We start from the raw sequence: 14099 nt of genomic DNA on the forward strand, positions 1-14099 counted from the left end.
CAATAGGCTGGTCCTGGACTTATGTCATAATTTACTGGCATAATTTACATAGTACTATTTAACTATTTATTACTATTTTCTATTACTATTCTATTACTAGTTATTATTTCTATGACTATTACTATTTACTATTTACTAATAGTAATATTACTGTTACTATTTCTATTACTATTTATTATTTATGGTGCAACTGTAATGAAAACCAATTTCGCCCGGAATCAATAAAGTACGACTATGAGTATGACTATGACTATGTTTCCTGCCTGTAGCGTGTCCAATCCCTTAATAATCTTATATGTTTCAATAAGATCCCCTCTCTGCCTTCTAAATTCCAGTGTATACAAGCCCAGTTGCTCCAATCTTTCAACATATGATAGTCCCGCCATCCTGGGAATTAACCTTGTGAACCTACGCTGTACTCCCTCAATAGCTAGAATGTCCTTCCTCAAATTTGGAGACCAAAACTGCACACAGTACTCCAGGTGTGGTCTCACCAGGGCTCTGTACAACTGCAGAAGGACCTCTTTGCTCCTATACTCAACTCCTCTTGTTACGAAGGCCAGCATGCCATTAGCTTTCTTCACTGCCTGCTGTACCTGCATGCTTACTTTCAGTGACTGGTGAACGAGGACACCTAGATCTCATTGTAAAGGAAATGGGCAGCCAGTACAGAGTACCTCCGTGACCATTCCCTGCAATAATAAACATACTGTTTTAGATACTGTTGAGGGGGCAACCTACCAGAGTGGGAGCTACAGCAACCGGGTCTCTGGCACTGAGTCTGGTGCTGTAGCTCAGAAGGGAAGGGGGAAGAAGAGGACTGCAGTAATGACAGGGGATTCCATAGTTTGAGGAGAAGACAAGGGATTCTGTGGACATGATAGAGACACCCAGATAGTATGTTGCCTCCTAGGCGCTGGGGTCGGGGATTTCTCGGATCGGATCCATGACATTCTTAAGGGTGGAGGGAGAGCAGTGGACTTGGTACATACGTATTAGCACCAATGACATAGGTAGGAAAAGCGAAGAGAGAACTTAGGTAGCTAGGTAGAAAGCTGTAAAGCAGAACCTGCAGGTTAGCAAACTCCAGATTGCTGCCTTTGCCACAAGGCCAGTGGGGTTAAGAATAGGATGATTTGGCAGATGAATGTGTGGCTGAGAAACTGGTGCAGGGGGCATAGCTTCAGATGTCTGGAGAACTGGGATCTCTTCTGGGGAGGGTATGACCCGTACAAAAGGGGATGGATTACACCTGAACCTGAAGGGGACCAACATCCTTGCAGGCAGGATTGGTAGAGCTGTTGGGGAGGATTTAAACAAACTTGGCAAGGGTACGGGAACCAGAGTGATTGGCCTGTTGGTTTACAAGTAGCGGCGGTGTGTGGTGTGACTGTCAGGAAGGACAGGCAGATGAGAGGGCAAAATTGTGGTTGGTGGATGAGTTTCAGTGTAAAATGGAGGACAAAATCAAAAAGAGTGATGGGTACAAAACTGAACGTGTTATATTGGAATGCACGCAGTATACAGAATAGAATAAATTATCTTGCAGTGCAATTTGAGATTGTGGGAATCACCGAGTCATGGCTGAAAGAAGATCATAGTTGGAAGCTTAACATCTCAGGGTACACATGGTATTGAAAGGACAGGCAGGTAGGCAGAAGGGGTGGGGTGGCTCTGTTGGTAAAAAATGAAATCACATTATTAGAAAGATGTGACATAGGGTGAGAAGATGTAGAATCCTTATTGGTAGAATTAAGAAAATGCAAGGGTGAAAAGCTCATGATGGGAGTTATGCACAGACCCCAAACTGTAGTAAAGATGTCATTCCACTCTTCAAGAAGGGAGAGAGGCAGAAGAAAGGAAATAACAGGCCAGTTAGTCTGACTTCAGTGGTAGGGAAGATGTTGGAGTCAATTGTTAAGGATCTGGTTTCGGGGTACTTGGAGGCACATGATAGAATAGGCTGTAGTCAGCATGGTTTCCGAAAAGGAAAATCTTACCTGACAAATCTGTCGGAATTCTTTGAAGAAATAACAAGCAGGATGGATAAAGGAGAATCAGTGGATGTTGTGTACTTGGATTTTCAGAAGGCCTTTGACAAGGTGCCGCACGAGGCTGCTTAACATGTTAAGGGTCCAAGGTATTACAGGATTGGCTGGCTGGCAGGAGGCAAAGAGTGGGCATCAAGGGAGCCTTTTCTGGTTGGCTGCTGGTGACTAGCAGTATTCCACAAGGGTCTGTGTTGGGACTGCTTCTTTTTACATTATATGTCAATGATTTGGATGAAGGAATTGATGGCTTTATGGCCAAGTCTGTGGACAATATGAAGATAGGTGAAGGGGTAGGTAGTGTTGAAGAAGCAGAGAAGTCACAGAAGGATTGAGACAGGTTAGAAGGGTAAAGAAGTGGCAGTGTCAGGAAGTGTATGGTCAAGAACACAAGAAATAAAAGCGTAGACTATTTACTAAATGGAGAGAAAATTCAAAAATTTCAAAAGAGGGACTTGGGAGTCCTTGTGCAGGATTCCCTAAATGTTAATTTGCAGGTTGATTGGGTGGTGAGGAAGGCAAATGCAATGTTAACATTCATTTCAAAAGGACTAGAATATAAAAATAGGGATGTCAGTAAGGCTGAGGCTTTATAAAGCGCTGATGAGGCCTCCCTTGGAGTATTGTGAGTAGCTTTGAGCCCCTTATCTAAGAAAAGATGTGCTGACATTGCAGAGAGTTCGGAGGATGTTTGCGAGAGTGATTCCAGGAACGAAAAGCTTATCGTATGAGGCGTGATTGATGGCTCTGGGGCCTTATTCATTGGAGTTTTGAAGAACGAGAGTGAATCTCATTGAAACCTATTGAACATTGAAAGGCCTAGATAGAATGGACGTGGAGAGGATGTTTCTTATGGCGGGGATGCCTAGGACCAGGTAGCATAGCCTCAGAATAGAAGGGATGCCCATTTAGAAAGGAGACGAGGAGGAATTTCTTTAAATGGAGGGCGGTGAATCCGTGGAGTTTTTGGCTCAAGGGGCTATGGAGGCTAGGTTATTGGGTGTATTTAAGGCGGAGGTTGATAGGATCGTAACTAGTCAGGGTGTGAAAGTTACGGGGGAAGGCAGGAGAATGGGGTTGAAAGGGAAATGGATCAGCCATGATGAAATTGCGGATTAGACCTGATGGGCTGAATGGCCTAATTCTTTCCCTATGTCTTATGGTCTTATGATATTAAATCTGTTTCTGATTCATGTTGGTTATGTATTGTACCGCTGCTGCAAAGATTCAATAGTTATAGCACTTATACCCTGCGTAAGTATGCCTATGACAATAACTTTGAACTTGAAAGGATCCTGGAATCTAAAAATGGAAATAATTTCAAATATTTATGAGTGATCACAGTTGCCATTCACCGTCAAATTCTGTGCATCAGCTTTTTATTAAAAGCTGTGACTAAAGGAGAAAAATCTCACACTACCCACACAAACAACCCATGCTATTCTCATTAAATGTCCTCAAAGTCATGGAAAATTCTAAGCGCAAAAATCAATCTTGCTATATTTAACTAGATGTCACTGATGTTATGATCACTGACTGAATGAGGTCAATCGTTACCGTTATCTGCGTTTAAAAGAGAAATTAACCTTATTCCACATTCTAAAGTTGCTTGGTATTTTGTGTAAGATGACGAAAATATAATATTTTACACCTATGTTGCACTCTAACATTATTTCACACCTGGCTGAAAATAATCTTCCCAGATCCTTGATTAGACAAAGTGTTGTTAGTCCGCTCTCTGATCTTGTAGATGAACTGCTCAGAGTCCTGCAGTTTAGCTGAGGAGTTGAGGGCTACCCTGTAAGGAATTCTGCTTTGGGTGGAGGTGGTGAGGGGAGGGTAGTTGGATGAATAACTGAAAGACGTCGTTGTTGTTGTTGCTCTTTAAATAAACAAGGGGCATAGCCTCAGATTAGAGGGATGTCCATTTAGAATGGAGGTGAGGAGGAACTTCTTTGGCTGGAGAATGGTGAATTGGTGGAATTTGTTGTCGCAGGCAGCTGTGGAGGCCAAGTCATCGGACATATTTAAGTCAGAGGTAGATAAGTTCCTGATGAGTCAGGGCATGAAGGGATACGGGGAGAAAGCAGGAGACTGGGGCTGAGAGGGACATGGATTAACCATGATGAAACGGAGGAACAGATCCGATGGGCCAAATGGCCTAGTTCTCCTCTTATATCTTATGGTATGGTGTTTCGCAAAATGATTCCTTACCTCTGAGGTCAACAACTTTGTGAACTATGCTCCAGAGATTCAAAATGACGCAGTAGTGTAGTGGTTAGCACAACGTTTTACAATACAGGCAACCCGGGTTCAATGCCCACTGCTGTCTGTAAGGAGTTCATACATTCTCCCCCTGACCATGTGGGTTTCCCCTGGGTGCTCTGATTTCCTCCCACAGTCCAAAGACCCACCAGCTGGTAGGCTAATTTGTATTGTAAATTGTCCCATGATTAGGCTCGGATTAAATCAGGGGATTGCTGGGTAGCACGGCTTGAATGGCTGGAAGGGCCTATTTCATGCTGTATCTCAATGAATAAGTAGATAGCTAGATAGATAAATAAATAAACAAATAGATAAATAAATGATCAAGAAGATTAAATACCTCATAGATCCTTGTGTTCACTATAATAGTCAATGGCTAGAATAGCTTATCTATCAAAACACTCCAGCATTGATAGTGTGGCCTGTGCCAAACTATATAAATGTGATTTTTTAAAACTGGAATGCTGACACGAATAATCTGCTTCTGGTATCACTGAACTGAAAAGGAATCTTGTTCAGCTACATCAGAGATCTGGAGCTACATTCGTGACTCTGAACCACTAGTGATGGAATGATGTTCAGGATTATGCAGATTCCAGTAAATCTGCATGTATTCTGTTGAAAATATAAAAATACAGGTACTCTTTGTAATAATGGAAACATTTGGAGAAATTCGCCGCTTTAGTTATATCCCGGTTAATTTTGCCTTTATACGGCTTTTATGGGAAAGAAAACTTCTGTATTATTTAATGTAGCTAATTATGAACCTTGACTGTACATTGTTCTGAACTTAATTTAGAACATAGAAATTTACAGCACATTACAGGCCCTTCGGCCCACAATGTTGTGCTGACTATGTAACCTACTCTAGAGACCGCCTGGAATTTCTCTATTTTTTTTAGCAATAATAAAACTTTTAAAACAAACCTATAATTTTGGGAGACTTTCACCTGGGCGCTCATACACTTCTAAATGAATCCAAAGCAGGGTGAAGTATGAGTGCAATAAAATACACTACCCGTGCATCATTTAAGGAGTATAGTTTCACTTTAAAATCCAGTTTATTTTTCACAATCAAAGCATGTACAGGTAAATTAATTATTTAGGTGCTTTAGATGTTAATAGGCAAAACTGGCATCAAAATTATTTTTAAATATAGCAATTTCTCCACTTACAAACACTTAATTTACAACAGCGTCTTAGGATACTTGTCTTAGATACCTGGAAATATTTTTCACTATAACAAGTTATGCAGGAATTGTGCAGACATTCTCAGCCTTTCCAGCTTACCAAATTTTGCTCAATAAAGCTTTTGCCAGGATTGTATCCCTTCCATTATTCAAGGAAAAGATGTAAATGAGAGGTTCACAGTTCTGCCCTGGCTTTCAGAAAAGGATCGAAACTGGACTGCAGCATACTTGTTGGTCAGAAACTACAAAAGTGGTTCTGTTCTTTATTATATTTAAAACAAAATGATACATGACAGATGGAGTCAAATGGTGTCATAAATTCGACCCTGGATTCACTGAGAGGAGAACACAGGTACATTTGGGGTTCTAAAAGACATGTTACTATTGGCTACAGTATGTGCTACCTAACTGACCAGCAGACAATATTTTCAATGATGAAAATTTGTTAAACACATTTACTTATTAAGGTATTAAAACTGTAAATAGGCATTTAAAACTTGCCAACAGATATAAAAATTATAGAGTTTACCATTTACAAATGTATGAGTTATTTGAAATGTTTTAAATATTTTTTTAAAAACTTTCACTGAAATAAAGTGAATAAAGATGGTCTATTTATAAATTAGCCTTTGTAAAAGCAAAATGTGTGTGCATCCATTGTGGGAGGAGCCGGCAAATTGTTCCCATTCATCAATTTTCAAATGTTGTAATTTCTTTATTTCCCCAAACAAACAGGTGCCATTGACTTTCTCTCCAGCATCACTGAGGACAGAAGATTGAAGCATGACTATACTGGCTGTGCAATAAAGGCAAAAATAAATTTGTCCAAACAGTGCAACTTACCAAGGGTGAATCAAGGTCAGCCTGTTAGAACAGCAGTTTTAGTTTGTCTTCTATCAGCCATTCCAGCACAGACTTTGATTGAGTGTCATTGGTTCATAATGCCTTTAATCTACAAAACTTGAATCAACGTCTGTGGTAAAGATGTAGTGAAACTTGTCAAGAGTGATGAGACTTGGGTGTAGTATGTTATAGATGGATGAGCTCCTGCCATAATTTAAACATGATTGGTGCATAAAGGGCAGGTCACCAAACTAATGTAATCTCCTATACAGGTGTCAGGAACATTCTGTTGATAAAAATAAATCAAAGGTACCTGCATTCCCACAAAGAAAAAGTTCACTTCTTCACTACTTTGCAGGACAACGATTCTTGTTAAATGTGCAACTGCACACCTGGGTTATCAGCTTCTAAGTAGCAAGTCCATCAGTGAACATGATGGTTCTGATATTTCCCACATTTCAGGCACATCCAATGTGACAGGTGGATTTACTGGAATTTAAACAGTACTGCACCCACCACTCTCAGAACAGGAGTCTCCTTGTTTTGAACAATTACAGATTTGGAACATTGAATTACAGAAGCCAGGATCCCTTCGTCTAATCAAATGCTACTTTGGAGAACTTGGAAGAACCCTCACACAACCTTTCAAGTTACTTCTAAAATACTGTAGGGCTGTGATGTGTCTGGTGTGGTGGTGTGGTGGTGTAGTGGGTAGTGCTTATCACTCTCACTTCCAGCTTCCACCGCTGGATAGCAGTCTTGCGGAAAGGAGAACTGAATGTGTAAGTCTCTCCCTGCCAGTACAGAGCCTCTCCAACAGCAAGCCTCATGTCGACCCTCCTCGCTGGCGACACACGGAAACTGAATTCCTTTCGGACTCAGGCTTAACTACAGAGGACGGGGAGGAGGCCTGGCCCCTGCACACGTGGCACTGCACATGTGGACATGCCCTGGTGCTCGTGAACCAGATCCGCAGCTTTGGGCAAATAGCCCCACTGCCTTCTGGGCAGCCTCGGGAGAGACAAAGGCTACGTAAGTAAACCCAGACAGCAAGTCCAGAGTGGAGACCCTAAGGCAGCTGGACGTCATTGAACATCCTTCCAGCAGCTCCTGCTGCCAAACTGGTGCCAAACGTATTGCTTCATAAGCTTTCCTTTGGACTAGACAGGTGAGACCGAGAGGGGGATCTTGACGAGTGGGCATCTCAGGATCTCCATATCTTCCACCCAGGCTTGTGATGATGATCGTCATCACCCATTGTCCTCCCAGACAGATGGATGCCAACCAGCACCACAAAATACTATTTGCAATGTAATATCAAATATGCTTCTAACCTCTGTCTCCAACAACTGATACACACCCCATAATATTGCCATGAATATTTCGGCCTTGTTGATATGACTATAATATATGATACGGCTTTCCTCAGTGCAAGCTCCCCTCCTGAATTATGGAGAGGTACTCCATCATTTTCCATCCATTGAAATTAACGGTCAAAAGCAGCCATACTCCTGGTAAATGTCTTCAGCTGACACAGGTACATGACAGAAAGGAAGTAGCAAAATTACCTGTTACATATCCATTCAGTAAAGTATAATGTAAATAAACCTATGTATATATGTTCTGTTATCAAATGTCAAAAGAACAATATCCAATAACATATACATTTCTTTTCATTTACATATAAAAGCAGAAAGCAATTTTAATCTACAATAATTCTAGTAATATCGCAGTTCCGGAACGAAGTCCTCACATACTTAATGCTATATTTCAAACATAATATCAGTCTTCACTGCACATCTATCTTCTCGCCATTGCGCACAGTTTTTTTTAAGATTACAATGTTTTTGTATCCATTATGACCTTCAGGCAGATACTGCAATTTTTAAATTTCCAATTAGTCACTTGTCAAGTCAAGGGAAATGCTGTCTTCTGCACTCTGGTTGATTTTTCATTCATCCTGTTATAGTTATTATTCTATAGATTTGCTGAGTATGTCCATAGGTAAATGAATCTCAGGGTTGTATATGGTGACATACATGCACTTTGATACTTTGAACTTTGAAAATAGATTCAAAAACTTATTGACTCAAAATATGAATTCCATTGACTTTTAATAATCATAGATAAAAGAAGAGCTATTACTGCAAGTATATACTGGAGGGAAAAAGAGTAAGGCTTCCTTGGACTATACAGAAAACTACTGAACCGAAGGGAATCAATGGCCATGGGGTTCAGGCAGGAAGATGGAAGTAATGGAGTGGCCTGGAAAATGACTCAACGGTCTCTCAATAAGAATGTCATAGAAGCAACGGACGCCATCTGGGTATCAGAAGAGTTCAGAAAAGTATCACAACAGATTTGTTGATCAGAGTAAAGTAATGGTGAACAAGACCTTAGATATCTACAGAATCATCTAGATACAGAGATGATTTAAAAACGGACTTCCGGAGGAGCAGAGGAAGTGGCTGGAATTTTTGGAGAATTCTGCAACAGAAGTTTAAGGATCCAGTTTTGAAAATTCTAATTCTCTAAATTTCTAAATCCGTACGTAGCCAAATTCTAGATATCAATGCAGATAATTCCATTGGGTATACAGTTCAGCTTCTGGCTCACCCCTTCAGGGTGGTGACTATTTTGTTGTGCAAGGGTCTGCAATTTTGGAACCAGAGGCAGAAAAAACAGTAATGGTAGTCCTTCCTGATGGACAGATTAATTGGCCGTTGTAAATTGTCCATAGGGTATAGGTGAGTCAATGCATATGCGGAGAGAATAAAAAGTAAGAATTTATGTAGGAATCGTGTAATTGGTTGGTTAATGGTCAGCAAGGACTAGATGGAACAAATGTCCTGTTTCCTTGCTCTGTGAGTCTATGAAAGAAGGAAGCTTATAGGACTATCAGAAATACAGCACCATAGAACTGATCGAAAAAATAGACCAGTCTTTCACTCAGTTTTCTCTTTCTCCATGACATGACGAGGTGATCAATAAAATACAATCTTACGCTCATGGCAAGGATTAATGGTAAGTCACCAGTATTGTGTGATGTCGTGCAAGATGATTGTTCCAACTGTCTTCTCCACGTGGTGTTGTTAATAAACCATCCATATTACTGTACATTTTAAAAGAACAATAAGACCAATGCATTATTCTTTCCCTTTTCTTTTTAAGAAAGGGGAGCAGGAGACAGAAAGATATTGAATATGACAGCAAACAACACACACGCGACATAAGCTAAAATTGAAACCCAGAATCTGGGGTCCTTCAACAGTTTCTGGTCATAGCAGCTGAAAACCACGTAGCCAATTGTCATTCCAGCTAAGCCGCCTGCAATGTGAGCCACAAAGGATACCTGTAGGGAGTAAGAATCCCGATATTAGAACAAGGAATTAAAGTACACCTCTGTTGTTGTTCAGCCGTCAAGTTGAGTCCAACTCTTCCTGACCTCATGGACCATAGGGTCCATAGGGTTTTCATGGCAAGATACGGAAGTAAGATGGCCTGATTTGTTGATCTACCTTCAGTCACTGGAGTTTAAGAAGAACGATTGCCATAGAAACACTGTGCTATGTTTCCCACCATCTGTTTGCTGACTAAAAAGGTTGTTGTGTTCATGTAGGAAGTGGCCTTTTTTGCTCTGCACAGGTGCAAAATATAACGCTTAAAGTGAAAGCAGCTCTTCTCATCCCCCATGAATATCACTCACAAGAAATTAATTTACATTATTTTGTATATTAAAATTGTCGCAAAACTGTTGCACAGTGATGTTATTGCACTATTGCTTAGGGGGCAAAATTTAACCCTGGAGACACCAGAGTAATCTTGTCAATACTGTACGCTACCATGCAGCATGTAATTTAGTTAATGCTTCTATCCTAACTTCACAGTGAATATCAACTTTCAGCAGATTTGGCCCAGTACATCACGGGTAAAGCCCTTCCAACCATTGAGCACATCCACATGAAACACTGTCGTAGAGAAGCAGCATCCTCACCACGCTCTTTTCTCATGGCTGCCATCAGGCAGAAGGTACAGGAGCCTCAGGACTCGCACCACCAGGTTCAAGAACAGTTGCTACCCCTCAACCATCAAGCTCTTGAACAAAGGAAGATAACTACACTCACTTGCCCCATCATTGAGATGTTCCCACAACCAATGATCTCACTTTAAGGACTCTTTATCTCATGTTCTTGTTATTTATTGCTATTTATTTATATTTGCACTTGCACAGTTTGTTGTCTTCTGCACTCTGGTTGATCTTTCATTGATCCTGTTATAGTTACTATTCTATAGACTTGTAGCGTATGCCTGCAGAAAACTTGATCTCAGAGTTGTAGTTGGTGACATATATGTACATTGATAATAAAATTTATTTTGAACTTAACTTTGAATATTGTCTAAAGGAAGGGGTTCCCAACCTGCGGTCCACAGACCCCTCGGGTAAGGGTAGAGGTCTATGGCATAAAAAAGGTTGGGAACCCCTGGTTTAACGCTTTCAAAATCTTTGAGATAATTACAAACATACTTCTCAAATTTGATGCATTGCGGGGAGTGCTAGAAACAGGAATCCCTTTCAGAATTCTGAATTACTCCCATCGCTGTTATAAATATTCCAGTCTCTAAATTAATTAGAATTAGATCCTCATCTGCTTGCTTGTCAACTTAAACAATTATTTGGTATCACCTTAAATGTGTTTCCATGGGACAATAACCTCTGGCAAGAACATTCCATTTTTGGAACTAATCTCCATATCACATTGTGAAAATATTCCGAGTATTTCATTTGCATGCTACACACGCTGGTATTTTTATAGGTTGAAGCCTGTTATTGTGTGCTGCTGCCACCGAAGGAGGAGTTTAAAAAAAGTGTTATTACAGGTCCTGGTTGTTATTAATTAGAATTACAGCTGTAGTAAAGCACCACGCAGTGCAGATACACTCACTTCCTTTACACAGTTTATGCTTGGAGACTTTAGTTCTTACCTTCTACAGGCATCTGTGGGTTCAGTTTGTCAAAGCAGGGGTTAAAGGAAGTCTCAGCAAGGTGGAGCCATGGCAGCAAGGAAGGAAAGCCAGAAGAGTATTAATCTAACTCACCAAAGGCATTACAAGGCTGAAAGAGCAGGGCAATGAATGCAGTTAGAGCCACTGTTAAACTTCAGAAATATTCCACCTCGGGATGTTTCCAAGCAAGTGAAGTCAATTATAATTCCACTAATATACATTTGTTCTTAATAATCTGGATTGTGAACCCAACCAACGCAATTGATAATGATGAGTGGACATTGTCCCAGGTTTTGCTGCTTATTACAATGTCTATAAGCTCCACATGGAACGCTATACAACATGTAAGACTAGTGACACACACAAAATGCTGGTGGAAGGCAGCAGGCCAGACAGCATCCATAGGAAGAAGCACAGTCAACGTTTTGGGCCGAGAGCCTTCGTCCTGACTGTGCTTCTTCCTGTGGATGCTGCCTGGCCTGCTGCGTTCCACCAGCATTTTGTGTGTGTGGCTTGAATTTCCAGCATCTGCAAATTTCCTCGTGTTTGTGTTTTTAACATAAGAGTAGTGTCAGCTTATGAAACTAGGATGCTTGGTAAGTTCACAGTGACATTGCAAGGGTAATTTTGAGTGGATAATGATGTAAAACAGATGGCCACATCACCCAATAAAAACTGCAAACTAAACAAAGGTCATCCAAGTGACGCAATGACCCCAAAGAGTTTCCTCACTGTAAATACCAACCTAATTCAAAATAATCAGATGAAGCTTGCTTCTGGGAGCAGACTTGGAGAAGTTAGTTTATAAAGTCTCTGTTACCCAGGTGGCATTCGGCAGAGGAACTGGATCACAATACAATTCAGCAAACCGATGCTCAGAACTTCGAGTAGTTAGAGGCTGCACCACAAGATCTCGTTTAGCATATGGATGAGAATATTTTTCATGTAACTGTTTTAGAGGTTAGCAGCTGGTCCTAGTGGTTACATGTGTGGATCCAATGTTTGCATGTTGCTCTGGAGAAGGAAAGTACTCTTAAGTAGATCCCTCTGGTCTAACAAGTCCAAAACTCTGATCCCTCGCTGATTGCTCCTGAGTCCGTTCAACCATCAATCGCTATGAAATCTCCCCCCGTTACCTCTACACCATTCAACCATCAATTACTAAGTGAAATCTCCCCTTATGTTATCCCTTCACCATTCAAACATCAATCACTGTGAAATCTCCCCATCCTCTACACCATGCTTACCCAACCATCCACCACTCTAGCAAGATCTCCCTTGACATTATCCTTATCCTTATAGCTATCACTGTTGGCGTCCTGACATTGCTACGACATCCATTGAGTGCACGCGTTAGAATACGCTGGCTGTATCTCTACAACACAAAAACAGCAACACACGTGATGTTCTAGTGACTGAAAGGACTGAGAAGATATCTAGAAGGTAATTTCTCTTGGGAATGAAATCAAAACCAGGGACCTTAAACATTACAGGGAATTCTGGAGAAAGTTCTTAATCCACAGACTGGTGGGAATGCAGAACTTGCTAGAACTGGGAGTAGCTGAGGTACAGTACTGTGCAAAAGTTTTAGACACCCTAATTTTTTAAAATATGGTTTCAGCTGGTATGGTCTCCACAGAACCCTGATCTCAACATCATCGAGGTTGTCAGGGATTACTTGGAGAGACAGAAGTAAGCGAGACAGCCAAAGTCGGCAGAAGAACTGTAGTAAGTTCTCCAAGGTGCTTGGAACAACCTACCAGCTGATTTTCTTATAAAACTGCATGACAGTGTACCGAAGAGAATTGATGCAGTTTTAAAGGCAAAGGATGGTCACACCAGGTATTCATTTGATTTAGTATTTTACTGCTCTTTATAGTACTTTTTTTGATATTTAGAAAGTTCTGATTTCATTATTTTTCGAAGCACCTTCGCCTTACAGAATTTTTTTACGCGTGCCCATGACTTTTGCACAGTACTGTCTATAATGACGATGCATTTAGGGGCTAGCTGGAAGAACAGCTGGAGAAGAAAGGACTGTAAGACCTTTATTGTTAAATGTTGAGGGGACCAGGGGTGATCATGGATACACTGGCATGGATGTGCAGAAATAAATGGCTTATTTCTCTGCTGCAAATGCTTTATTTTCATTTATTAGCAAGGACAGGAGAGCATTACAGTATAATGAAGAAAGAAGCCATTCCTCTGAAAGTGAGAGGTTTGCTTCCAGAGTTCTTAGTGGGAACAGAAACAGAAAGGAAAATATTGGATATGAGATAAGAAGCAGGTGGAAGAATACCCCTACATACTGCTTCAGGGTTTTTTCCTGCACTGGAAAAGCTGATGAGTGACAGAAGCTTTGTCATTGGGCAAGATACGCTCAGCAAGCATGCACAAGGTGTGGCACGTGGCCAAGCGGTTAGGGCGTTGGACTAGCGATCTGAAGGTCGTGGGTTCGAGCTCCGGCCGAGGCAGCGTATGTGTCCATGAGCAAGGCACTTAACCACACAATGCTCCAGTCTACCCGGCTGAGAATGGGTACCGGCAAAAATGCTGGGGGTTAACCTCGCGATAGACTGGCGTCCTATCCGGGGGGCGGGGGGGGGAGTCTCGTACTCTCAGTCGCTTCATGCCACAGAAGCTGGCATAAGCACCGGCCCGATGGGCCACAAGGCTCGTGACAGATTAAACACACACTTAAAGTGTGCACAAGGGTGAAATGATCAATAGGCAGCTCACGTGTATTAAT

At 41.2% G+C, this 14099-nt stretch overlaps 1 protein-coding gene across 5 annotated transcripts in view; it reads right to left on the minus strand.

Annotated features, from left to right (window-relative positions):
* Positions 1-5360: 5360 nt before the first annotated feature.
* rhbdl2 (rhomboid, veinlet-like 2 (Drosophila)) overlaps positions 5361-14099 on the minus strand; it is a 59448-nt gene continuing 50709 nt past the window's right edge. For all 5 annotated transcript variants that reach the window (XM_063033756.1, XM_063033755.1, XM_063033754.1 and 2 more), the window contains exon 8: positions 5361-9698. In XM_063033756.1, coding sequence (XP_062889826.1) covers positions 9513-9698 — 186 coding nt within the window. In that variant the 3' untranslated portion in view covers positions 5361-9512. The remainder of the gene's footprint in view (positions 9699-14099) is intronic.

The sequence above is a fragment of the Mobula hypostoma genome, chromosome 26, assembly GCF_963921235.1.
Source record: "Mobula hypostoma chromosome 26, sMobHyp1.1, whole genome shotgun sequence".
NCBI lineage: Eukaryota > Metazoa > Chordata > Chondrichthyes > Myliobatiformes > Myliobatidae > Mobula > Mobula hypostoma.